A 27,668-nucleotide genomic window follows, 5' to 3' on the forward strand; every position below is an offset into this window, starting at 1 on the left:
CCGGACTAAGAGTAACATTTCAAAACAGAGTTTGTACTAATAAATTACATTAAAATGTTTGAAAAACTATTTCATTAATGTATTATTTATTTAAAGGAGTAAATAAAACATTAATGACAAGTAATTCACAATTTTTGTTAAACTTATAGTACAGTACATGTACAATTTCCCTTGAAAAAGGAACCATCAAAAGGAGAGAGTCAAAACCTCGCGATATTTTGTTACTCGCGAGGGGTCATAGAACGTAACCCCTGAGAGTATCGAGGTTGCACTTATGAATTTACAAATGAATCATTTTGCATATCCAGTAAATCTACTGAATGTTTTAAAGGTGGAAAGAAAACGAGAAAAACGGTATTTTACTATCTTCGTATTATTTAAGAACAACCGATAAAAAATGTTTGTGATGTATAACTAAGACCTACAGTACAGGTTTTTATCAACTTTAATCCTAATTAAGCCAAATTATTTTGTGCGCAACCTTCATCATAATGCCCGGCTTTTCTTTAAATCTGCCTGAGGGTGTGAATATTAATGGCATCTATAATAAGAAACTATTAAGTGCATATTTTCATGAAGGGAATCCACTTTGGGTTTCAAACGATTTTCTAGCTAGCTAGCTATTTTACCCCGAGTGTCCTGCGTCACCGTGTGGCCCCGCCCATTTGCAACAGTCTCCTCCCATCGGTGGAAGGGAGAAGCCATTTTTGTTTCATGTCTGAAAACCTTCGTTGACTTGAAATTTGATGTATATCGGGCTCTGTGAAGGTAAGGCTCCTTGGTTACTTTTTAAACACCGTTTACTAAAATCCGTATTGTACGGACGACGTGTTGTCGTGGCGAAACGACGCCGGGAGATGAGAAAAGCAGCTTCGTTCACTCACTAGTACAAGCTCTTAAGCTAGATATAAACGGCCAGATCAACAAAGATTTCGCTTTTCGGGTCGTTAGCTAGCTACATTACATTAGCCAGTTAGCTAGTTTCCTCCAAGTTTTACCGATGGGAAATGGAATCGCTATTTTTGCGTACGAGTTGAGGCGAAATCGGGCAGCGAGTAGTCGGTACGTGAAGTAAAAAAAAAAAGAAAAGAAAAGGTCTAGACGTCCGTTTTACGACGAACGTGGTGCTCTTTCTCCCTGATCCTCTATTGCATTGTGCTCCATCTCGAGCTTTGTCTGAAATTATAAGCAGCTCCTAGATGTTCTAAACCTAGAAAATACTAGACAACTTCTCTCTGTTATTTTGTCGCGTGCGTGCGTTATCCTACTATTGTCCAAGTAGGTGTTTACAGGATTCGTACATAATGAGCTTGATATACATTTTCAATCCTTTGGTGAAAACCACAGTGTACACACAAGGCCATGTACAAAGAATTAAAGGGTGCCTTCAGGAAATTAGTTAAAGGTGCAGTAAGTAGTTGGTAAGAGTTTTGCTGCCCCTACTGTTCATCCCTAGAATTGAATATCCTGCTTTAATATGGTTAACCCCTGCTTTACTGCATTTTTAAAAATTGTTACATTCTTTCATTTCGTAAGTAAGGAATAGCCCCAACACCGCGGGGGTGTGCGGGTTTAGGAAAATAATCCACCACGTGGTGAGTCGATGGAGTCGGATGTAAATTATTTCCTTTGACAGTATTCGCAAGTGACGTGTAAGAAATACAACAGCATCATTTGTTAATAAATTTAGCTAATTAGGTTTGGACGGCAACTCGTACCTTTTTCAGGCGTTAATAGATTACGTTTAATCGTGTAAAACATCCATGAAATAGTAGCCTATCAGCCTGGCGATAAACGACTGTCAGATCTGTTGAGTTTTATTTAGGAATCAGATTTGATACAAGCGAAAATGTTTTTCACTTATTAAAGGCTATCGCTTAAAGAGATGGGAGTGTAATTCGACCGAACTAACACTTTCAAATAGCGGTAATGAACTACAACTGAAAAAGATGGAACGCTGTGTGAAGTGTAAATAAAATGAGTAATTGTTTTGCAAACATCATAAACCGATATTTGATTAACAGTAAAACGCGTCTTCCATGTCAAATGTTTTTATGAGGAAAAATACCATTTTAAAGATAATGTCGTTTTGAATTTGATGTCCGCATATCAAAAAAGTTGGGAAAGAACCGTGTACTATTATGTAGCAGCCTTTCGTTCTTTAACAACAGTATATGTGTGTCTAAACAGTGAGTAGACACTTTGCTGGAGTTTTGGGAGAGGACTGTATTCTCATTGATGCAGGATTTTAGCTGCTCAACAGTCCTGGGTCTTCTTTGTCATATTATTTGTTTCATGATGTGTCAAATGGTAAAAGGTCTGGACTGCAGACAGGCACCCAGAATCTACTACTATGAAGCCATGTTGTTGCATTATGTGGTTTTGCATTGTCTTGCTGAAATAGGCAAGGCCTTCCATTGAAAAGATGTCGTCTGGACAGAGCTATTTTTTGTTACAAAATCCTGTATATATCTTTTAGCATTGATGATGCCTTTCAAGATATAAAAGCTGCCCATTCCATTGGCACTAATACAACGTTGTACTATCAGAGATGCAGGCTTTTGAACCGAGTGCTGATTACAAGCCAGATAGTTCCTCCTCTTTAGTCCAGAGGACGTGGCCTCTATGGTTTCAAAAAATAATTTCAAATTTTAATTCGTCTGCCTACAAAACAGTCTTCCATTTTGCCTCAGTCTATTTTAAATGAGCTTTAGCCATAAGAAGATGGTAGAATGGCTGGATCATGTTCACATATGGCTTCTTCTTAGTATGACACAGCTTTAATCTGCATTTGTAGATGATACCGCAAACTCACTGATATGATTTCGGGAAGCCCATACAGTGACATTCATTACAGAACTATGCCTGTTTTTAATGCAGTGCTGCCTGAGGACTCGAACATCATGGGCATCCAATATTCATTTTTTTGCCTGTTCTTTAAGCACAACGATTTTTCAAGATTTCTGTAATCCTTTGATAATATAATGTACTGCAGATCAACTTGATGTTGCATAACATTATTCTGAAAGTTTTTTGCAGGTTGGTGAACCGGTGCCTATTTTACTTCTGAGAGACACTCCCCCTCAAACATTCTTTTTAATAACACTTACTTTACAACCCTTTTGTTTCCCCATTAAAGATTTTAGAGATGTGTTGCACCCATCAAATTTAAAAATTACCCCATCTTTTCCTAAAAATTTGCTATGTTGTCCTGCTCAAATATGCAAGGCTTTCACTGAAAAAGACGTTTTCTGGATGGAAGCATTTGTTGCTCTTAAATCTCTATATACCCTTTAGCATTGATGGAGCCTTTAGAAATGTGCAAGCTGCCCATTCCACAGGCACCAATGCACTCCCATACCATCAGAAATGCTGCTTTTTGAACTGAGCGCTGATAACAAGCCAGATGGTCCCTCTCCTCCGTATTCTGCAGGACATAGTGTCCATGGTTTCCAAAAAGAAATAAACATTTTGATTTGTCTGACCACTCAATAAGTTTTCCACTTTCTCCGTATATTTAAGATGTGCTTTAGCCCAAAGAGGAGGCAGTGTTTGTAGATCATGTTTACGCACTTTTTTGCAGGGTGGAGATTTAACATCCCTTTGTGTATGACATGGCAAATTGGGTTCACAGACAATGATTTGACAATAACCAGTGTTAATTATCCCATGCAGTGATTTCCATTACAAAATCATTACTGTTTTAAATGCAGTGGCATCTGTTATTAAATTCTAAATTACCGTAATTTACGGACTATTAAGCGCCCCAAATATAAGCCACACCCACTGAATTTTACAAAGATTTTTATTTTGAACATGAATACGCTGCACCTGTCTATAAGCTGCAGGTGTCTACACTGAAACTAATGAACTTTACACAGGTTTTAACTAAAGACAGTGTCTGTTACACGGCTTGTATCTAAACAGTAGCCTACCAAGAAAGTCATTGTTCACTGTCTTCCTCCTTCCTTTCACAACTACAGTGCCCTCCACAATTATTGGCACCCCTGTTTAAGATGTGGTCGTGGACTTCAAAAATTTAAAACAACATAGAACCCAAATGCAAAAAAAGAGAAAAATCCAACCTTTTATTTAAGTACATTACTTTGGTGGTAAAAAAATCACACATTTAGAAAGAAAAAAAAACTTGAAATCATGTGTGCCACAATTATTGGCACCCCTGATGTTAATACTTTGTACAACCTCCTTTTGCCAACAAGACAGCACTTAATCTCCTCCTATAACATTTCACAAGATTGGAGAACACAGAGAGAGGGATTTTTGACCATTCTTCTTTGCACAATCTTTCTAGATCATCCAGTGTCCTGGGTCCTCTCTTATGCACTCTTCTCTTTAGCTCGCCCCACAGGTTTTCAAATGGGTTGAGGTCTGGGGACTGAGATGGCCATGGGAGGACCTTGAGTTTGTGACTGCTGAACCACTTTTGTGTAGATTTTGCCACATGTTTTGGATCATTATCCTGCTGAAAGACCCAATGACGACCCATCTTCAGCTTTCTGGCAGAGGCCATCAGGTTTTTATTTAAAATATCCTGGTACTTCAAAGCGTTCATAATGCCATGCACCCTAACAAGGTTCCCAGGGCCTTTGGAAGAGAAACAGGCCCACAGCATCACAGATCCTCCACCATACTTCACGGTGGGCATGAGGTGCTTTTCGGCATACTCATCTTTTGTTTCGCCAGACCCACTTAGAGTGTTTGTTGCCAAAAGCTCAATCTTAGTCTCATCTGACCAAAGCACACGATCCCAGTTGAAGTCCCAGTACCGCTTAGCAAACTCCAGGCGTTTACGTTTGTGAGTGTTAGTGAGAAAAGGCTTTTTCCTTGCATGCCTCCCAAACAGCTTGTTGGCATGTAGAGGCGTCTGATGGTTGTTTTGGAGACTCTGTGACCCCAAGATGCCACTCTTTGATGCAATTCTGTGACGGTGAGCTTGGGAAATTTTTTACTTCTCTTACCATCCTCCTCACTGTGCGTTGTGGCAAGATAAACTTGGGACCTCTTCCAGCCTTGTTTGTCACTGTTCCAGTTGTTTTAAACTTCTTAATGATTCCTCTGACTGTAGATACCGGCAAGTTAAGGCGAGTGGCTATTTTCTTGTAGCCATTGCCTGACTTATGAAGGTCGACACATCTGCCTTACTTGAATGGTGTGTTCTCTTGTCTTTGCCATGTTGACAAATGGGTAAGAGAATTAGGCCTCTGTGTCACGTCATATTTATACCCCAGGAAACAGGAAATCATGAATTACTAATTAAAAGTCCCTAGATACCCTGACCAACCTTAGCAACTACAGAAAAATATATAAAAAAAAAAAAAAAATTAAATTTTTCAGAGGAATTGTTAGGGGTGCCAATAATTGTGGGACACATGATTTCAAGTTTTTTTTTTTTCTAAATGTATGATTTTTTTTTTTTTTACCACCAAAGTTATGTACTTAAATGAAAGGTTGGATTTTTCTCTTTTTTTGCATTTGGGTTCTATGTTGTTTTAAAAAAAAGGAGAATTTTTAGAAGTCCACGACCACATCTTAAACAGGGGTGCCAATAATTGTGGAGGGCACTGTATTTCTCTCGAGAGTTTATCTTTTGGCATCGTCGTGCGTTTAAAAATCACCATCGGTGAAGCTTTTCTCCCGATGCAGTGCAGCTCAGAACACAGGTGAAGTGTGTTTTTTTCATGCCCGGTTGTTTTCAGCGTGACGAATGATTCTCATTTCCTGTAGACAGTCCGAGTGAGCGGCAGGTCAAACGTCAGAGGAACATCATCCATATTTATGATGTGGTGCGGCCCGATTCAATGAGAGCGCATCTGATTTAATATAAAGAGTTTCATTGGTTCACCTAAACCCGTTCGGCAATTTCATTAATCTAATGATATGGGGCTCAGTTTTTAGGCTTAAAATTTGTGAAACCGGAAAAAAATCAGGAAAAATCCATAAATTGGCCGCTTCATTGTTTAAGACACGGGGTTCAAAGCGTGGGAAAAAGTAGCGGCTTATAGTCCGGAAAACACGGTAAATATTTTTTTACAATTAAAATAGACATTTTCTCAGTTTAAACATATATTTTCTATGTTCTATTTTAAATAAAATGTTTGTTAGCAATTATTGCATTCTCGTTTTATTGACTATTTTTTATTTAGTTTTTATTTTCCAGTGTCCCAAATATGTAGATAATTTGAACTTGGTGTCCGCTAAATGATATTAAGCAGTGGTCTATACTTGGGGTGTAACAGCACATGTATTCGTACCGAAATTGTCTAGTACACGTGTACCGAATACAATCCTTTTTAGGTGCAGAAAATCTGAATTTCCTCAGGGATGTATCAAGTGGCGAAGCGCAAGTTTGTTTAGTCTCCGCCTTGGACCTCGAGTGCTTTTAAAAAAATTATTATAAAACTTGAAAACATATGCACCAGCGGCGGGGTATAAAAAACAAACTAGAGTTAGCGCAGTGTCACTGTGGCTACTCACTCCGTACCGGAAATACCATTTGTTTTGCGCTTACATGAAACCGCTAAAGAATGTAGCATTAGTGTTAACCGCTAACCAGTAAGGGGCTAGCGGGTAACTCTAGTGCCATGGATTCTTTAGCTTTTTAAAATATGCTCAAATAAGTAGAACAGTAAAGTAGATCATATAATTCGAAAAGTAAATATAAAACACACATACACATGCTTACATAGACATCTGTATTACCCAAATAAAGAGAGAATAGAACGGAGAAACACAGAAAGCTTAACAGGCTTGATTAAAAAAAAAAAATGGGGGGGTACAAATGGGGAATGCATTAGTGTACAAATGTGAAAGCGTTTGCTGAAAACCACAACAGTGACTAAAAATGTAATGGTTTACTGCTGCTGTTATTTGCTGCTTTCAGATCTAGTGTTTGTTCGCACTGGTTTAATTGAATCCATCACCATGTTGTGAGCAAGTTAATTGCGCAACCTGAAGCCCTTGCGAGTCATGACAGAACAGATCCAGTGCGACTGTCCTAAAGTTGCAAACAAACAGTTTACACAATAGCACTTCGTTAAACTGCACCATTTTCACATGTTGAGGATTATACCATTTTTACTTACGGTGAAAACCTGCTGCTTCATTTTCATCCGTGACACCAGTGTGTTTTCTTTTCCTGCTGCCGGTTGACCCTGTACTCGCCACCATTTTGCAAGCGGGTCTGTTATCTTGCCGTAACGCAAACCCTTAACTTCAGCAGCCCAACTAATTCGTTGACAACGAATGCCGTTATTGATGATCAATTTTATTGATTGGTTGTTGCAGCCCTAGTTTTTATATGCCTTTAGTTTTGTGTTTAGTGAGTAAAATGTACGCGCAATTGAATTGAAGTCATGTGATTGAATTGGCTATTAAAAAGTCTCAAAATATTTTTGGATTGCTCTGCATTATGCGTTGGATCATTTTCTCTGTACTTTAACGTTCTTTTCGTTTAATAACATTCGACTAAATTTATGCAGAAAGTATTGCTCTGTACGCTTCAGAATTCACCATGCCACTATTATCAACATTTGCATCATCAGTAAACATCATTGACCTAGTTTCATTGGCAGCCATGCATGCCAATGCCTAACACTGCTGTTATGTTTGACAGATAATGTGGTATGCTTTGGATCATGAGATGTTTCTTTTCTTCTCCATATTCTTCTCTTCCCATAATTTTGGTTCACGTAATTGTGATGTTCTATAAAAGATTTTTTGAAGTGTTACTAGTGGTTCGCCTTTTGAGGTACACACTAGGCTTAAAAACACAAACATTATCTGTCAAATTATCTGGTTTTCTTATTTTTAACAGTTAAATAATTAACATTTAAATAGGCTACTCACTAGAAACTGCTATGTTTCATATATGTGGCAAGATAGTTGCTTATATAATGGCCAAAATGGTCCAAGTTGCCATTAAGAAGAAACTGAAATAATCATTCTTTACAACCTTCACTTTAAGGGCTGGGGTGATGCTTAGCATGGAGTTTTATAATTGCTTTCACATCCCTCGCTATGTTCACCACCACCGCCACCACCTATCTAGTGAGTCAACTCCAACAGAAACTTGCTTATCTTATGCCCATGACACACCAAAACGGCGGTCAGTCGTCAGGCAATGAGAGTCAGTCGGCTTTATTTCTTTTGGTGTGTTTTGCACCGTTGGCTCTTGTAATATGGCATCAGCTGTTTTCCAGCGGAGCTTGTCCACAAGAACTTCAGCTTAGTGAATGATAAATTAATGGAAACAGAGCAAAGACAAACCGCGAAGACACTTGTCGTTCTTGCCACTTGTCACCTCATATGACCAAGGGCCAACAATGCTAGTGCCATTTGCAACTTAGCAGAAACGATCGAAACTATCTATATTCGTTAGTAATGCTCACCTCAGGTGTAAACAATGATTGCTTTATATATAAATGGGTTCCCTGTTTGGATGCCGAATAGAGACTACTGCCACCTGCCTTGCCATCCAGCCTTGGATGTAGCATATATTGCAGAGGGCTATGTAGCTCATTGTTCCAGCCTCAGAGGTGCCCCTTGCCTAATTTCTAATGGCTGCCATTTCTAAGTACCCCATAGTCATCAGCTTCCTCTGGATGAAGATACACCACCAAAGAAAGAGATGGTCAACACAGTGCCAAAACACCTGCTTTCAAATACCTTCAGTTCTTGACTGCCATACCTTGACCCCCATTTCTGACTTCTTCTGGAAATCTAATAAGAAATATCATTAATGTATTGGTGTTCAGCAAGGTCGGAATAAATGGTCTTCCCTCCGCCTTTATCTTTTTGCCTGTGCTGTTGACCTAATACCTTCGAACCATGTCTCTCAGAAACTTCCTTTCAACCACAAAAACCAAGCTATAAAGGAGCATATTAAAAAATCCTTGCAGAGGGGAAGATCTGACTTTCTACTCTAGCAGCTTCAGCTGGAATCATCTCTGTGGAGGAAAAAGGAGGTCACAGACTCTGTATTGGTTTTACTAATAGAATTTCTTCCAATTTCCTTCTGCCCTGGAACAACACATAAAAGGAAACATATTCACAAGATCCACTAGCAGTGTTAACAACCTCATCCATCTAAAAACTAAAATGCCTTACTGATCTTCAAAACCCATTTACACAATGTCAAGACAGGTGACTTATCATTTCTGGGCTTCATTATCAGTGCTGATGTGGTATTCATGGACGAAGGTTATAGTCATCAAAGAGTTTTACTTCCCACCACAGACAACAAAGTTTGCTAAGCTTGTCCAACTTCATTGTCCAACCATTGCCAGTCCATTAACGTTATATCATCTTAAAGAAGCCTTTACCACTTCACCCATCTTGAAACCCCATGACCTATATAAAGCCTTCATCATGAAGGTGGGTGCCTCTAAAACAAGAGTGGATGCTATACTGTTTTGTATATTCAGGAAAAGAAAAATCTAGCTGTATCTATTGGCCTACTTCTCAAAATTATGATATCTGCAATGGAGAACTGTTTAGCATGAAACCAGTAAAACTGGTTCGACTGGCATTTTTAATTTTCGCAAATTTCTAGCACATTGGAAGACAGACCTACAGCACAGTTCCCGTCTTGGTTTAATTTCAGTATTTCATATCGACCTGGCATATTCTCATGTATCTACGATTGGCAGTATGGGGGGAGATTGAAGAATGATTTAAAAGTGGTCACGTATTGATTGTGGAAGGAAATTCGAGAGACGAGGAGCAGCCCAGCTGATTGTCCTAACCTCCATAGTGACTAAACGGAAAGACGGTACAGTGAGGGAAACGTAAGGAAGGCCTGAGAGTGCGCTTTGAGGTGTAGGTATGAAGCAACTCAGACTTGAATGAGGGTGCTTTGAAAGTGAGAATCAGAATCTTGTACTCTATTTGATATTTGACAGGAAGCCAGTGTAGATGATCAAGAACAGTGGAGATATGCTTGATGGTGGAGGTTCTAGTAATTATACGGGCAGCTGAGTTTTGGACCAATTAAAGTTTATGAAGGAATTTGTGAGGTGACCCAAACAGCAGAGTTACAATAATCAATGCGCGAGGTAACTAGAGCATGTACAAGAATAGCTGTGGAACTGGATGTGAGGAACGGACGGAGACGGCTGATGTTCCCGAAGACAGAACTATGCAGACAGAGTAATACTGGTCATGTGCTTTTCAAAAGACCATGTACTATCAAGGACGACACCAAGAATCTTTACCTGAGGAGGTGAGATTAGAGTTATAAATAGAAACAAAGGATTGAATTGTATTTTTTTACACGTGCTATAGATCAAATTGCATTGTATTTGTATAACGCTTTTAACAATGGATTGAACAATGAAATTTTTCTCAAAGAAGCTTTACAAAATTAAATGGATAAAAAGATATAATGGTCAGTATCAAAAATTAGTCCCTACAAATGTATCCCTAATGACCAAACCAGTGCCCATAGTGGTTAAGAAAAACACCCTGAGATAGTGTGAGGAAGAAAACTTGAGAGGAACCAGACTCGGAAGGGACCCCATCCTTATCTGGGTGATCTTGAGTATCCATTCCTTGTAATTCCATCGTTTTTTAGGTTATAAACTGTTCACTGAAGGACGCATGAATGCAAAACTCTTTATGGTAGTTGCAACTCTAAACCATTGTATCAGTTTATTAGTTTAGCTGTTTATATTGATTACTGTCCAGATCTATCTTTATAGTTCTGGTGTTTCACCTTCCACAGTAACCTCGTGGATCTTTAGGCTGTTCATGTGGAACCATCCTCAGCTGCACCTAGTGGTCTCCAATTTAAAAGAACAACATTCAGAGGTAGGGCACAAGTATTAATCAGGCTAGGACTTAAACATTGAGACTGTGCCTGAGTCCCAAATACTAATGGTAAGGTTTTCCGTAACAGGGGGGCTTTGTATGAGAGCTCTACCCCTTGCTGTAGTCTGCACTGTTCATGGTACCAACAAATAGCCTGCACCTTTTGCTTGAAGTAGGTGATAAACGAACATAAAGAACAGAAATCTGCCTCTTGTGGACAAGCAAGCAATATTGAAGTGGTGAAAAGAGTCATATCATTTGCAAAAACATTGGGCATAGCCCAATTTGGAATAGAATTGACAACAAATAGGTCTACGAAAGAAAACAACAGTGAGGTTATTGAGAAAAACCTGAAAATATCAGCCAGTGATATTACACCAACCTCCATAGGCTTCAAGAGAACTACAATGTAAGTGATCTGAGATGTCCGGGACACTTTTTTGAAGGTTTGATGCATCACCTTAAAGCACAACAAAGTGCAGCAAAATAACAAAACTTAAATGGGGCCAAACAAACTTGCCGACACCATCTGTTCCTACAGTATTTGGAGAGGCCAGGAAAAAGGCTTTGCCTAAACAAGTGGCTAAAATAATAATGTATTACCTTGCCTTTGATGATCCCTGCAATGTTGCTAGGTTTTTGCTCTAGTTTTGGATTGTAAAGTGCAGTATTCTTCAACAAACCAGTCAATCCGGCTCTTATTACGAACTGGATGAATATGAATGTCATACTTTTCAGCAGGAACACTGGGCAGAATCCGCTGGTAAAGTGGGGGGCACATGTAATATATTGCAGTGAACAAACATTTATGATGCAAAATCATGCATTTTTCTAAAACACAAACAGAAGCATATGACAGTACATGAATTACTGGGTTTTCCAAGGATGCCCCTTTAACTTACTGCTTTTCTAAAAATGGCTAACTGTAGTTACTAGGGATGTCAACGATTAATCGACGATCGATTAATTGTCGATAAATATTTTAATCGATAAACCTTATCGACGGTCGATTAAGCATGATCACCATTAACGTGCATAGTTTGAGACGTAGGCAGCTAGCTGGTTTGCCAACCGCCAAAAGAGGACGACGCACGCGGCTTATGCCAAAACATGTAAAGTTCAGCAGTTGTGAAGGAAAATGAAGCGAGCACGCAAGAGTTTTGTTTGGGATCATTTTATTTCAAATAAACAGGACAGGATTCCGGGACAGGATTTGATTCGACACAGCCAACAATAACCTCCATTTTAGCTGGGAAAAAGGTAGGAACTCAGAAGGCAGAAGAAATAACTGAACGACTGTGCAAAATGATTGCAAATGACATGTTGCCTATAAGCGTCATCGTAACAAAAACTTGCTGACATGGACGCACGCTCGCTACGATTTCCGCTCTATGGAAGTGCGCTCCACTCAGTTGCTAACCGCCCGAGCAAGCGCTCCGTTAATATTCCGCTGACGCTCGCCGTAAACCAGTTCCAGCTCCGACATAAAGTTTTTCTAGTAGGCCTAATTGTTTACTGTTTGTACCAAAATTCTTTTATAATTGTCTAAAATTATGCATGCTGATAAATAGCAATTATTATGTTTCCAAACTAATTTTTTTTATTCTTCTTAATTGTATTAATTGTATTAATTAAAATATATTAAATATATTAATCTATCCTTAGCAAACATTCCTAAAATGCAAAAACTGAAAAAGTGTATTTGATTTTCATTCACTTTATTTCCGTGAAAATGGCTGCCGTTGTTGTTCAATAGAATATTCAAAATAGGCTCTTTACAAAATACACATGGATTATAAAGCATGTGAAAAGCACACACAAGATAAAATGCACTTAGAACGCTTGGATTATGAACTGGGTTGAGCGAGCGGAGTGGAATCTTCAGAAAGGCGCTCTGCGCTCTTAAGGAAATATTACCGCTTCGCTCAGCTCATATGCCAGAGTGCATCTGAGACTGCGTTATATTAGTCATTGTATTTGAATTAAATAATTATATGAAATGATCAATCGATTCATTTTATAATCCTACTAGCCTTTTATTTACAGTAAAAACCCTTTCCTTTGTGGGAGGACGCTTGCGTTTTTAGTGTCATTGCACAACAATTCATGCGATAACTACTGTAGACGCATCTTGCAGTATGAAGGTTAACAATTAATCGATTAATTGATCGGTAATTTAAACGACGATCAATCATCAGAATTTGTCGAAATTGACTTCCCTAGTAGTTACTTTTACCAGCTCCCAGATGTTATTTTCATGCACACTTTCAAACATCATGCTTTCTTGGAAAATGTAATTACATTTACTGTTTCTATTTTCCTTCATGGTCAAGATAGCATTGTAAAGTTTTCTCAAAATCTGAGAATTAATAGTAGTGCAATGTAGTTTTCTTTTTCACATGTTAATTTGTTTGCAAAAATGTTTGTTGGTTTGGCAAAAAATCTATGGGCGTCTGTAGAAAGATTTTCGTTGCTTTTGTCTGGTAGAATTTCATTGGGTATCTCCCTAAGGGCGATGGGATTCTCTCCAGTGCCAGTCTGTGAGGGCCTTTACAAATAAAACTTGGATGAAAGTGTCTTTTTTAGCATTCAGTATTGTGGAGTGTGCAGCTTTCACTGAGATGGTGGGGTAGTTGCTTAGTGGGGTACCTCATACCGTCTCTGTTGTCATACTGTCAGATTATAGTGCTCATGTTGGGAATGACTGATGGAGAGGCATTATTTAGAGATGATGATATGAACCCATGTAGCGAAATGTTGTTAGACTTTTGCTCAGGCCACTTTCATTGTCATGTGTTGTCATTATCAAACTCTCTTATAATTGTATAGTCCAAATTCCAAAAAAGTTGTGTCACTGTTAAAATGTACATCAAATCAACTTTTTCAAATCTCACAAATAAAATGAAACAGTTGGAGAAACAATTTGCAACCAATAAAGGTTAATTGACAACAGGTCAGTAAGATGATTAGGTATAAATAGTGTATCTTAGAGTCTCTCTGCTGTGGCATCCACAAATCTAGGTTAAATCTTTATAATGCAAAGAAGGCAGCATATGTGAACATCCAGAATCCTCACCATCCTTTCTGGGCCAAAGCACATCTAAATGTGTACATGTACTGAGGCAACGTGGACAACCTTTTTATTAGACGAAGCAAAGTTTTACTTTCCTTACGGACACCAGAAGACATTTGAGGGTTGCCAGAGAGTTTAAAGGGCTTGCACATTAGACCAAGCTTGCACAAGGTTGAAGAGGCTGTGAAGCAAGCTTTGGGGGTGTTGATTTTTATTTAGGATATTGGGGAATGATGAGTGGATTAGTGTAAGGAACTATGTAACCTTATGTACAGGTGCATCTCAATAAATTAGAATATAATTAAATATTTAATTTATTTTAGTAATTCAATACAAAAAGTGAAACTTGTATATTATATAGATTCATCACACACAGACTGATATATTTCAAGTGTTTATTACTTTTAATTTGAATGATTATGATTATGGAAACCCAAAATTCAGTATCTCAAACTGTTGAATATTGGAGACTCGTGGTGTCTCACTCTAATCAGCTCATCAAATCCAAACACCTACAAAGCTTTCCTGAACCTTTAAATGGTGTCACAGTCTGGTTCAGGCTACACAATCATGGGGGAAGACCGCTGACTTGACAGTTGTCCAGGAGACGATCATTGACACCCTGCACATGGAGGGTAAGACACACAAGGTCACCGCTAAAGAAGCTGCTGTTCACAGAGTGCTGTATCCAAGCACATTAATGGAAAGTTGAATGGAAGGAAAATTGTGGTAGAAAAAGGTGAAACGAAGCCCATTCAAGAATTTTGTGGAGATTCACAAAGAGTGGACTGCAGCTGGAGTCAGTGCTTCAAGAGCAACCACACACAGACGTATCCATGGGCTACAACTGACTCATTCCTTGTGTCAAGCCACTCCTGATCCAGAGACAACGTCTGGTGTCTTAACTGGGCAAAGGACAAAAAGGACTATACTGTTGCTCAGTGGTCCAAAGTTGTCTTTTCAGATGAAAAGAAATACAATTTTGCATTTGATTTGGAAATCAAGGTCCCAAAGTATGGAAGAAGACTGGAGAGGCACAGAATCCAAGTTGCTTGAGGTCCAGTGTAAAGTTTGCAGTCAGTGGTGGTTTGGGGAGTCGTGTCATCTGCTGGTGTTGGTGCACACTGTTTTAAATCCAAAGTCAGCACATCCGTCGAGCATGAAGTTTTAGAGCACTTCATGTGCTTCCCTCTGCTGACCAGCTTTATGGAGATGCTGATTTCATTTTCCAGCAGGATTTGGCACCTGCCCACACAGCCAAAAGCACCAAAAGATGGTTAAATGAGCATGGTGTTGGTGTGTTTGACCAGCAAACTCTCCATACCTGAACCCCATAGAGAATCTATGAGTTATTGTCAAGAGGAAAATGAGAAACAAGAAACCAAAAAATGCAAATAAGCTGAAGGGCATCAGAGCAACCTGGGCTTCCACACCACCTCAGCAGTGCCACAGACTGATCACCTCCATGCAACGCCGAATTGCTGCAATAATTCTTGCAAAGGGAGCCCCGACTGAGTATTGAGTTTTGTGCGTTTTTATCTTTTTATTAGTCCAATATTTTTGTGTTAAAAATATAAAAAAAATTTTTGTAATTAATACATTTTTTACTGGTCTCAAGTAATATTTAAATTGTCTGAGATTTTTCATTGGCTGTAAGCCATAATCATCAATATTAAAAGAAATAAACACTTGAAATGTATCAGTCTGTGTGTGATGAATCTATATAATATACAAGTTTCACTTTTTGTATTGAATTACTAAAATAAATCAACTTTTTAATATTCTAATTTATTAAGATGCACCTGTATATGCGCTCCCTTCAGGAGGCAGTCCCAGATGTGTGTGTGTGTGTGTGTGTGTGTGTGTGTGTGTGTGTGTGTGTGTGTGTGTGTGTTTTATTTTTTATTTAATTTGTTTTTTTAATGAACAATAAAGCTTAGTATGTTGATTACAAACCTTCATAGCAGCAAGAATGCTTGAATAGATTAAAGTTTTCCAGAGATGGACAAGGTTGTTACTTTCTTTGATTTGAAATATGGACTAGGGGCAAACTGGAATAGTAGATTTTAGAAGAGTTTTTACAAAATATTAGACTTAAGTACAGGAGACTACATGAGATGATTTATATAAGAACAGTAGGTGTCAGTCCTTATCCTTGCTCTTAATCCTTTTTCTCTAAAGAGTTGCTGGGCTTACTGTAAAATGAATGTCAAATTAATTATGCAAGATTTTCAGGGCATTCCTGGAGTTTTGTTAGTACTGTACTATGTCAAGGACCTCCTGAATTATAGACTAGGCAGAGTTCATGCTTTAGAAAATGGGTCTGAAAGGGGCTCCTTTATTTTGTTTATTGGTTTAAATTCAGATCAGGATACTTTTTATCTAGGAAAAAAACACATTCTGTTGTTTTTTCCTTGATATCCTTTATGCTTAATTGACAGGAATGTACACTTGAGCATTAGTGCATGCAAGCACATTCAGTGTGAATTGGAAAGATGATTGTGTGACACCTGAAGTGAATTTAATACAGCCAATGTAAATTCTGACCTTTTTTGTTTTGGATCACTTAAGACCTCAAACAGCAGATGGGGAAACATCCTGATGGGGAAACATCACAGCCTGATTTGGGAACAGCATCAAGCCATGAAATCCCAGACCTTATCTAAAGTGGTGCTGGGTCAGGGCTGGAGAGATAGTGGTCAAGGACGCACTCCCGCTTCTCAAAAGTCAAGTTAGAGAGAAAGAGGAGGCGCCTATTTCCTCAGGCAATTTGAGTCTGCGGCCAGGAACTCAGGAACTAGATCTTACTGCCCAACACCGACTAACACATGCATATATTGCATCCAAACAGGGAAACCAGAAGGGCTAAAACTGTGAATATATATACTTGTATTTGGTATGATCACCCTTTCTCTGCAAAATGCCATCAGTTCTTCTAGGTACACTTGCACACAGTTTTAGAAGGAACTAAGGAGATCTGGATGTTGGCCGCCTCAAATTTTTTTGTCTCAATGTAATTTCAGAAAGAGTCGATGTTAAGATCAGGGCTTTGTAGTGGACTTTACTAGCACTCCCAGGACTCCTTGGTCATCTCTACACTGAAGATGGTTCTTAATCACGTTGTATGTTTGGGGTCATTGTCCTGCTGCAGAATAAATTTGGGGCCAAGCAGACACCTTCCGGATGTTATTGCATGATTGTTAACTACCTCCCTGTGTTTCTCAGCACAGAGGACACTTTTAATCCTGACCAAATCTCCAACTCTGTTTGCAGAAATGCAGCCCCAGAACTGCAAGAAACCTCCACCATGCTTCACTGATCCTTACAGACACTGATCATTGTCCAGCCCTTTGGCAAGCAACTTGTTTTTTTTTTTTACATTTTACATTTTTTTTGACATTCTAGAGACCACTTTTGGCTAGACGTCTCCAGACAGTAAATGGGTGCACCAGGGTCCTGCCAGTTTGTAAACATGATAAAGCATGAGCTATATAAGCATGATGTGCCTTTCTTCTGTTAAATTAATTTTCCTGGTTGATCACTGCAGCTAAGTTAGTTTTAGTTTTCCAAAATAGCTTGTACACCACATGTTGAAACCCAAGTTTGTTTAAAATCTGTGCCTGGGCGAGACCTTGCTAATGCAGTAGAACTACCTTGTGTTTTGTTGCTGTGCTCAGTCTCAATAAAATGAGACAATAAAATAAAACATTTACTTAATCCACGTGCGAGAGCATTCTGTTGAATAGTTTAAAAAATGCTCACTATTTTTCTTCACATTTAAACATGTTGAGAGACCACAAAGATTTTAGAGTGGCATGGTGGTGCAACAGGTCGCTTTGCAGTCTCAAAGCTCAAGGTCTGTACCTGAGCTTGGATTACCATCTGTGTGGAGTTTCAGGACCTTTTGTGTGCTTTTTCCACATTTACATTTTCAGTTTCTTTTCTTTTTTGTTTCTGTGTTTGGCTAGCTTCGTCTGCTGAGTGAATTTTTTTCCATTTAACTGAAGACCAAGTTGTAGGTAACTAGGATTGCAAACTTCATCATACCAGATCAATCCACATTAAAATTTGTTCTGTTTTTGTTTATTCAACAGTTATTTCTGGCACTTCTGTAAAATATTTACAGAAATTCAGAAATCTGAAGTAGGTCTGCTATAATTAAAGTATTTCTGACCCTTGCACCATCCAATTAAAATCAAGTTTTTATCTATTAAAGTTCAAGCTGCATTTTTGTCTCTTTCATCCTCTCTCTCTCTCTCTCTCTCAAAGTTAATATGACTGGCTGGATACGTCTCAAATGCTGTACTGTATGCAGCCTGGTAGCTGTTATGTAACCCATGTTTCCTCACCTGTTCCTACTGTTTAAATGTATTTCAATTAAAGTTTGTTAGATCATGCTCAACCTAACCCCATATCTTTCATGTTCACAGACACCTGAAGCCTTTATGCAACCCATCTTTGGATGGGTACCATGAATTGTGAAGAACCAAATGTGGAGAGGGCTGTTCTCTCCTGGTCCAGATTTGCTGCAGCTGGCCAAACTGCCCTGAAGGAGGCCCTGAAGGTCTTCAATCCCATTTCCCAGGACCTCTCTGAGACCGAGAGGCAAATGGTGTCTTTTGTTCAGGCGTTAAAAGATGAAGGACGTAAACCATTGGTGCTAAGAAGCAAAGATGTATACGGATACAGGTCCTGCACAACACAGTGTCTCACAACAGAGATTGGTAGTAAGATTCCGAGAATACAAAAACCTTGTAAGAAACGAGGTCGAAAAACTTCGATAAAGAACAAGGATGCCAGCTCCTCAGTTTTCAGTACAACCACCAAGGCCATCTTACAAAACCAGCCCAAGATTCTACTGACCAATCTCTCAGTAGATACTCTCAAGCAGACTGTTTCACCGAAACCATCAGTGCCGATCTCAAGTTCTGTTCAAGTGCAGCAGTGCTTGAAATTAACAAATATAAAGGGTGTTACTGGGGGGCACACTGCAAGGCTGCAAATTCACTTTGGTGCGGACTCACAAAGCATGATCAATCCCAGTGCCCATTGCCCCCCTACACTATCTGGGATACCATATTCTCCTTCAGAAAACATCACTCAATCATCAAGTGTTGTAGCTTTGGACAATAAGAGAGTTTTGTCCTGTCCAATTAAAGTGGACGATGCCCTTATTGGAGATTCTGCCCCAATTGTTTGTCAGAATGGTATTAGTCTGAAGGGGGGTAAAAAGGTCCCGATAATAGGTAATTCTGGTGTGATGAGCAATGGTTTGAACTGTGAGGACAGTGACTCAATGAGAAGGCTGAACTGCCAAGGTCGGGGTTGGTCTCAGCCAGCGCTAGTCACAAATCACCAAGACATGTCGAAACTGAACGGAAATAGTCTTCAGTGGAAAGTCATCAAAGTGGACGAGTCCGTCACTGACGAGGAGGTGAGGAAAGAAGCTCAGAAAATCTTGCGAGTCAATTTGTCACCCGTGATACAGATTCATCCACTTGTACATTCTGTATAGACTTGAGATCAAAAGTGACTTTTATATCCATATACTATTAGACTTTCTTATACTGGGACGTTGATCGGATCAAAACACGATTATTTCCATCAGAGTTGGACGTCTTATTACAAATTATGCATTTTTCACATGTATGACCAACTTTGGTGATCCAAAGAGGGAAATTACTTTGATTTTCCATGACATGAGTGTTTCTTTTATTCATTCAAATTTTGCCTTGATTTTGATAAACTAAGCTAAAAGAAATAACCACATTGTGTCACTATGCAGTGTTCCTTTATGTCCCCTCATTCTTGGAACCGGCTACCTGAGAACTTTGAAATTTAGTGTCAATGTAAGAGATGATACTTTATTGAAATTTATTTCAGTTTGTGATTGTTTTTATTTCATGCCTTGGTTATGTTTTTAATTGTCCAAAGCATAAATCTGTAGGCATAGACTTCATAATGTTGAAGTTTTAATGGTACATGGGGGTGGGGTTATGCTACAGACCTGGTTGGCACAGTGAGGACTGGTCCAGCATCATTCTATTTTGAAAACTGCTTCAAATAACAGGGACTCAAATACCAAATACACGAGCGATTTGCTGAATATTGAATCCTTTTTTGTTTACCTTTTTCTTCTCCCCGCTTTAACAGGCCCGCTTTAATTCGACAGCGAATAATCCAAACACATAAAAATTTAAATCTTCACGTGATCTGGCAGTACAGAACCAAAACCGCACTACACTTTTTTCCCCCACTTCTTCATTTATTTGATGCGTGCCTATAACAACGCCAGTTTCATCTATTGAGAACTTGCATCTAATTCGAATCTTAAGTTAATTACTGCAACTCAGGGATACGATTTCCTCTGAGACACAGATGAGTTCTCTTCCTGCTTGCATGCATGCACCAGAAGCAGCAAGCCCAGCTGTGACTTGGGGGGATGGGGGGGATGGGGGCAGGGTAGAGAAGTGACTATGAATAATCAACCAAGACTTAGTGTTATAATTAGACCATCCTTATACCCCCCTGTACCATTTAATAGATTGGGAGCACTATGATTTGAAAATTTTATCACAGGGCAAAAGAAATGGCCTTATGTTTCGTTTTTTGTGTTTTGATTGTATTTTATTCTGTACTGCTCACTTCATTTTTATATGAGACAACACTGGTATTTTGGTGCTCAATGATTACAATGTTGCCATAGCCATTAGCATTCACATTTGCTGACAGTGATGGCCTGATTTAAGTTTCTGTAACCCTATTATTCAACATCATTCCGATCCCCAATTTCAGTCAGTAGAACAGATGAAAGGTCAAATAAATTGGTCATTCTGAAAAGAAAAGAAAAAACACTGGTACACTCCCCAAAACTCGACAGGTTTTTCCCCAAAAATACTTTCGAAATTGCTTCTTTTGAGGTCATATATATATATATATATATATATATATATATATATATATATATATATATATATATATATATATATATACACACATATATCTTTTATATTTTTCCCTCTGATGATTCTCTATATACATAGCTTGAGCTTAGATATGGATGTATTTTTCAAAATTAATGCAGTGTATATGTCAGCAAATGTTCATGATCTTTTTCAGAATTCCACTGTAAACGCTTTAATCCTGCAGTTTTTACAGAACACTTAACCCGTGTACACAGTTAAACCATTTAAAATGAGCATTCAGTTCACTTTGTTATCGGAATAATTTATATGTTGGGAGAAGAAAGTCATACCGGAAGCCACAATCATAACTTTTTTTTAAGGCTATTTCAGTCTGCAACAGAAACCAGTGCTGAGGCATCAAGAACAAATTCATCCTTTATTACTGATTAATCTTTTTTATTCAGTTGAATCTGTGACCTTGAACTGTAAAATGTCAGTGTTGTATCTTTAGTTACTATTCAGAAGTTGTGAATTAAAGTATTTAAAAAATGACCTGTGTTCATTTCTTTATCACGTGTTTTTGACAAATGAACCAATGTGGGGTCTTTATGATTTATTCAGGAAACCACATGGCCTCAGTTGTTATAACCGAATGACCAGGGATTACATAAGCCTTTAACTTTTAGTTAACTTCTTGAAGTTCAAATAAAATGCTTGGGATATTCTTCTATAAGCTTCTCACAATATTTCTGATCTATACGAATATCTTTTCAAGGAAAAGAACCCTCATCATATTGAGGTTCTGATCTCCTGATTACAAGGCTCTTATTACAAATCTATTATTTTCCTCCATACATAACATTGTTATTGCCAACAAAATCTTTTTTTATTCATCTGATCAGAGGCCCCAATCTCCTTAATAGTGGTGTTAACCTACACACTTCTCCTTTTTTCTTTTTGTTTTGTCTAGTTTCACTTTGTTGTCATCTGGCTTTAGTTTATTATTGGGTATTTATTTTGAACCTAAATAAGCCACACCTGTCTATAAGCCACAGGTGTCTACATTAAAACTAATGAACTTTACACAGGCTTTAATGAAAGACAGTGCCTATTACACGGCTTGTATCTAAACAGAAGCCTACCAAGAAAGTCATTGTTCACTGTCTTCCTCCTTCCTTTCACAACAATTTCTCTCAAGAGTTTTTCTTTTGGCATCGTCGTGTGTTTAAAAATCACCATCGGTGAATGTTTTCTCCTGATGCCGTGCAGCTCAGAACACGGGTGAAGTGCGGTTTTTCATGCCCGGTTGTTTTCAGTGTGACGAATGATTCTCCTTTTCTGTTGCCAGTCCGAGTGAGCGGCAGGTCAAACGTCAGAGGAACATCATCCATATTTATGATGTGGTGCGGCCCGATTCAGTGGGAGCGCGATTTTGATATAAATAATTTAATTGGTTGACCTGAACCCGTTCGGCAGTTTCATTGGTCTAATGTTATGGGGCTCAGTTTTTTGGTTTGAAGCTTGTGAAACCGGGAAAAACCCAGGAAAAATCCATAAATTAGCCGCTTCGTTGTTTAAGCCGTGGGGTTCAAAGAGTGGGAAAAAGTAGCGGCTTATAGTCTGTTGTTGCCTTTTGCTTGATTATTGCTGTCATTGTGGTACCAAGATATTTATGTACATTGAGCACTTTATTAGGAACACCATATTAATACTATGCAGGGCCTTTATTTGCCTTCCTGCTTTAATGGCCTCAATTCTTTGCGTCCCACAAGATGTTGGAAACGTTCTTTTGAGTTTCCGGTCCACTGTGACATGATTATAACTTATACAGCATTTTCAGGTTCACATTTATGCTGCAATATTCATTCTAACAAATCCAAAATACCATGTTTTGGATATTGACTAAAAAAGCCACAGAAGAATATTGAAACTCACTGTCATGATCATGAAATCAGTTTGACTTTTTTGGCCAATGACATTGTACATTATCATGCTGTAAGTAGCCATTAGAAGATGGTAAATGGTGGCAAAAACACCTAAAAAGACTGTGGCATTCAAGCAATGATTAGTTGGTGTTCACAGGCCCATAGTGTGCCAGGAAAACATTCCCCACACCGTTACACCACCTCCACCAGCCTGGACTGTTGACAAAATGCAGGATGGGTCAATGGATTCATGTTGTTGATGCCAAATTGTTATCCTACCATCTGTGTGTCTGAGCAGAAATTGTAATTCATCAGACAAGGCTGTGTTTTTCCAGTCTTCAACAGCCTGGGTTTGTTATGCCTGAAGAAACTGCAGCATCAGTTTTCTGTTGTTGGCTGACAGAATTTGAATCCAACATAGTCTTCATTTGGTTTGGTCCATCTGCTTAAAAATTGTATATGTTGTGCATTCTGCAGTGTCCTTTTTTTCACCACCACTGTATGCAGTGGTTATCTAAGGTTAATGTAAGCTTTTCTGGCAGCTCAATCCTGTCTGGTGTAGAATTGCTGTTTGCAATCATGTTAAAATGACAGATTTTTTTCCCCCAGCTTAGATGGTTGATGTGAAACTTTTGAAACAAAGCTACTGCTTGATATCAGCATGATTTTATACATTGTACTGCTACCTTCAGTTGTTTGTAAATTGCTCATAGGGACTTGTGATGGTCATCATGTTTCAAATAAAATTTTTAATTGAGGTTTTTTTTTTTTGTTTGTTTGTTTTTTTTAATCTTTTGGTGTCAACTGCAAAAAGACAGTCTAGTTGTAGGCCCTTTTACAGCTACGGATGCACACATTATCTTGTAAATGATACAATGATGCATTCACATTCTTCTAAAAATCATGTTTCTGCAATATTGTAGACGATTTAAGGAGAACGCAGAACTGGTGCATGTCAACATTTGTATTCTGATGTATTTTCATGTATTCTTCTAGTGAAATTCTAGTGAAGTATGCTTCTCTCTCCCTCCTCTTCCTTCCTCTCCAGCAGGGTTTCAGGTGGCTGCTTTTGAACTGTAGGCTCCACCTCCTCTGGTCAGGCTCTTGCTCTTCATTGGTCCTTTTTTGCCCCCACAGGCCTCCACTACAATTAACAGGTGACGCCACCTATATTATAGTAGAAAGCCAAAGGCCGAAAGCCATTTCTAATTAAATGTTTAAAATTATACAAATATTAGAAAATGATCCAATATTTCATATCTGAGTAGAAAAAGTATGTGAACCTTTGTGTCTGGTGTGACCCCCTTGTGTGAGTAATAACTGCAAGTAAATGTTTTCATAAACTGTTAATCAGTCCTTCACTAAGGATATGGAGAAAATAACCCATTCAACAGTACAGATCAGCTTCACCTCTGGGATGTTGAGTTTCGTCACATGACCTGCTTGCTTAAGGTCCTTCTACAACACTTCTTTGGGATTGTGGTCAGGCCATTGACTTTACAAAACATTTACTTTGCACATGATTAACCATTCTTTGGTAGAACGACTTGTGTGCACTTGGGGTTCTGACATTGTCCTTTAGGCTTTGCCTATATAATTCTGAAATCATTGTTTCATCAGTGATATGTAACAAAACAGGCCCTACCTGTGATTCTACCCCACCATGATTTAATTTTTTTTTTTTACAAATCGAATAAGGTTCTTGTACTAAAATGCTGTTTTGCTTTCTTTGCACCTCAACAAATAATTCCAAAAATTCTACTTCAGTCCTATCTGTCTCCAAAACATTTTCCCAAAAGTCTTGTGTCTTGTCCACATGATCTTTTAGCCAACTTCAGACAGGCATCAATGCTCTTTTCAGAGATTAGTGACTTTTTCCTTGCACACCAGGGATGCTCAGTGTTCTCCTGATGGTGCACTCCTAAACATGAACATTATCCGAAATAAGGGAAGAATTCATCTGCTTAGATGTTTACCTGGATTCCTTTGTGACCTTGTGGAATAAAACACAACTTGCTTTTGAAGTGATTCTTGTTGGTCAGCCACTCCTGAGGAGGGTAACAATGGCCTTAAATTTCCTTTTCCAGTCTGATAAGCAACAGCAGCTCTTTTTCTGAGGTACTCCGAAATCTACTTTGTTCCTTGAAGCATTTCCACAAACGTTTTTAAAAATCAGACTTTGATACGTCCCTGTTCTTTAACTAAAACAGGACAGTTTACAGTTTACTGTCTACAGTTACAACTTTTGTGAAATTCTGATGTTTTGGATCATAATTTTGCAGAAATTGAGAAAATTCTAAAAGGTTCACGAGCTTTCAACCATCACTGTATATGATGTAAATGTTTGGCTAGTCAGTGATCTACAAGATCACAGCATATTAGCTTTAATGCCGTTATTAGCATGAAAGGCCTTTTTTTTAGATTCTTGTTTGTTTGAACAAAAACTACAAAGTAAATTGTACAAAAGGAGGAGGTGAGATAAAATGTTGGCCTTTCAATCACAACAAATCTAAGATGTATATTTATCATTTTGGTAAGTTCTGTTGAAATACTTGCTGTTCTGTCTAATGTAGCGTGGAGACACTGTCATGCATCAGGAAGTGTTGTCATCTCGGTTCCAGAGTGCTTTCTGTGATCCTGAGCAGGGTGTAATTCCCGAGTGTGGCATTTTACATCTTCTCCTCATGTCTATGTGGGTATACTCCAAAAACCCAACGGTAGATGATATGACTACACTTAATTGCACTTAATGTTTGCCTCACATCCTACTTTACTTTAGGCTTTGGATCCACAGCAATTTATTTGTTAAAAATAAAAAATAAATCCCTGTAGGGTTTAAGGTTTTTAATTGTTTTTGAAAGGTTTTGACCTCCTCTTCATTAAAACAATGCTTCAGTTCATGTTTGAAGGCATTCTTGTGGACAGCTATGTTAAAATACCAACATTTCATCATTTTTGTCTTTAACTATTATAATTGTTTCCTAGGTCATGTGACTGTAAAATAACCCCAAATAATCACCAGTGTGTTTGCCAGTTGGTAGAAGGTATTGTGATTTTTGCCAAACATCTTCACCTTATGCCAGATGAAGATGGGTTCCCTCTTAAGTCTGGTTCCTCTCAAGGTTTCTTGCTTATGCCATCTCGGGAAGTTTTTCCTTGACACAGTCGCCACCGGCTCGCTCATAAGGGACAAACTTACACTTATAAAGTACATCTTATTCATTCTTTATCACTACATTATCTGTGTAAAGCTTCTTTAAGACAATGTTCATTGTTAAAAGTGCTATACAAACAAAAATTAATTAAATTTAATTCTTCTTTTTAAAACTAAGTTCAAGTTTTTTGAAGAAAAATAGCTTTATTTTAGCCACCCTTCCATGAATGCTGTAGTTGTTTAGCCTTTTTCTGGTTGTGCTGCCATGAACATAAATATTTATTGTGCTTATAGAGGCCTGTAGATCATTTAATGTGGCTTGGATTTGTTGGAAAACCCAAACTTGAAGACTATGTTGAAGTCTTTGTTTGTAAACAAGCCTTCAAACTAAAGAAATGTTGAATTTTACTTTGTTTGGAGATGACCTTATAACCTTTCAAGACTGATGAGCAGTCAGACATCGCACATACATTTTCTAATTACTCTTATTGTCTCAATAAGAATAGTGTACCGTAATTTCCGGATTATTAAGCACACCCAAATATAAGCCGCACCCACTGAATTTGACAAAGATTTTTATTTTGAACATAAATAAGCCGCACCTGTCTATAAGTCGCAGGTGTCTACACTGAAACCAATGAACTTTACACAGGCTTTAATGAAAGACAGTGACTGTAACACTGCATGTATCTAAACAGTAACCTACCAAGAAAGTCATTGTTCACTGTCTTCCTCCTTCCTTTCACAACAATTTCTCTCGGGAGTTTATCTTTTGGCATCGTCGTGTGTTTAAAAAAACCATCAGTGAAGCTTTTCTCCCGATGCGGTGCAGCTCAGAACACAGGTGAAGTGCGTTTTTTCATGCCCGGTTGTTTTCAGCGTGACAAATGATTCTCATTTCCTGTAGACAGTCCGAGTGAGCGGCAGGTCAAACGTCAGAGGAACCTCATCCATATTTATGATATGGTGCGGCCCGATTCAGTGGGAGCGCATCTGATTTAATATAAAGAATTTCATTGGTTCACCTGAACCCGTTCGGCAATTTCATTGGTCTAATGTTATGGGCTTAGTTTTTTGTCTTGAAGTTTGTGAAACCGGGAAAAACCCAGGAAAAATCCATAAATTAGCCGCTTCATTGTTCAAAGCGTGGGAAAAAAGTAGCGGCTTATAGTCCGGAAAATATGGTACATATTTTTAGAACACTGATCAGAAAAATGACCACATAAATTATAGAGATATCTATTGATACGTGCATATATTTAGTTGTCACTTTATTTGTTTGGTTTATAGAGATTAGTAAGGGTCACCAAACCTTTTGTCAGCCCCTGATAAATAAAGTACATAAAACATTTTTTTCGTTAAATGTATTGTGATTTCAGACTGCTTGTTAAGTCTGCTTATGTCAAGCAAAACTACCCTACCCACCATTTGCATTGCACCACAAACATGGTTAGCTAAACAAATGCAGGAAGCATGGCAGACATTTTGAATATGCAAGTTACAGCACATTTTTTCTATTCTCTTATATAACAACAGTCTATCTGGACATACATCTGGGACCTGAGGAGACCTGTTGCAGGAGTTTTGGGAGAAGAATGTTGTCCCAATTGTACCTGCGCAAAAGTTCTTTTTTTGTCATATATATGATACACCAAATGTTTTCAACTGGTGAAAAGTTTGCCCGGATTCTTCCACTACGAAGCAATGTAGTTGTAATAGATGCAGTATGCAGTTTAGCTTGTCTTGCTAAAATATGAAAGGCCTTCTCTAAAAAAAAAAAAGAC

The 27,668-nt window shown here is 38.3% G+C and overlaps 1 protein-coding gene across 1 annotated transcript; it reads left to right on the top strand.

Moving 5' to 3' along the window:
- The first annotated feature begins 650 nt into the window (after positions 1 to 650).
- ccdc71 (coiled-coil domain containing 71) lies at positions 651 to 21,357 on the top strand. Its single transcript, XM_046875408.1, has 2 exons — positions 651 to 768; positions 18,331 to 21,357. The coding sequence occupies exon 2, from the start codon at positions 18,363 to 18,365 to the stop codon at positions 19,413 to 19,415; it is 1,053 nt and encodes a 350-aa protein (XP_046731364.1). The 5' UTR covers positions 651 to 768; positions 18,331 to 18,362; the 3' UTR covers positions 19,416 to 21,357.
- The last annotated feature ends 6,311 nt before the right edge of the window (positions 21,358 to 27,668 follow it).

The sequence above is a fragment of the Silurus meridionalis genome, chromosome 19 (assembly GCF_014805685.1).
Source record: "Silurus meridionalis isolate SWU-2019-XX chromosome 19, ASM1480568v1, whole genome shotgun sequence".
Lineage (NCBI taxonomy): Eukaryota > Metazoa > Chordata > Actinopteri > Siluriformes > Siluridae > Silurus > Silurus meridionalis.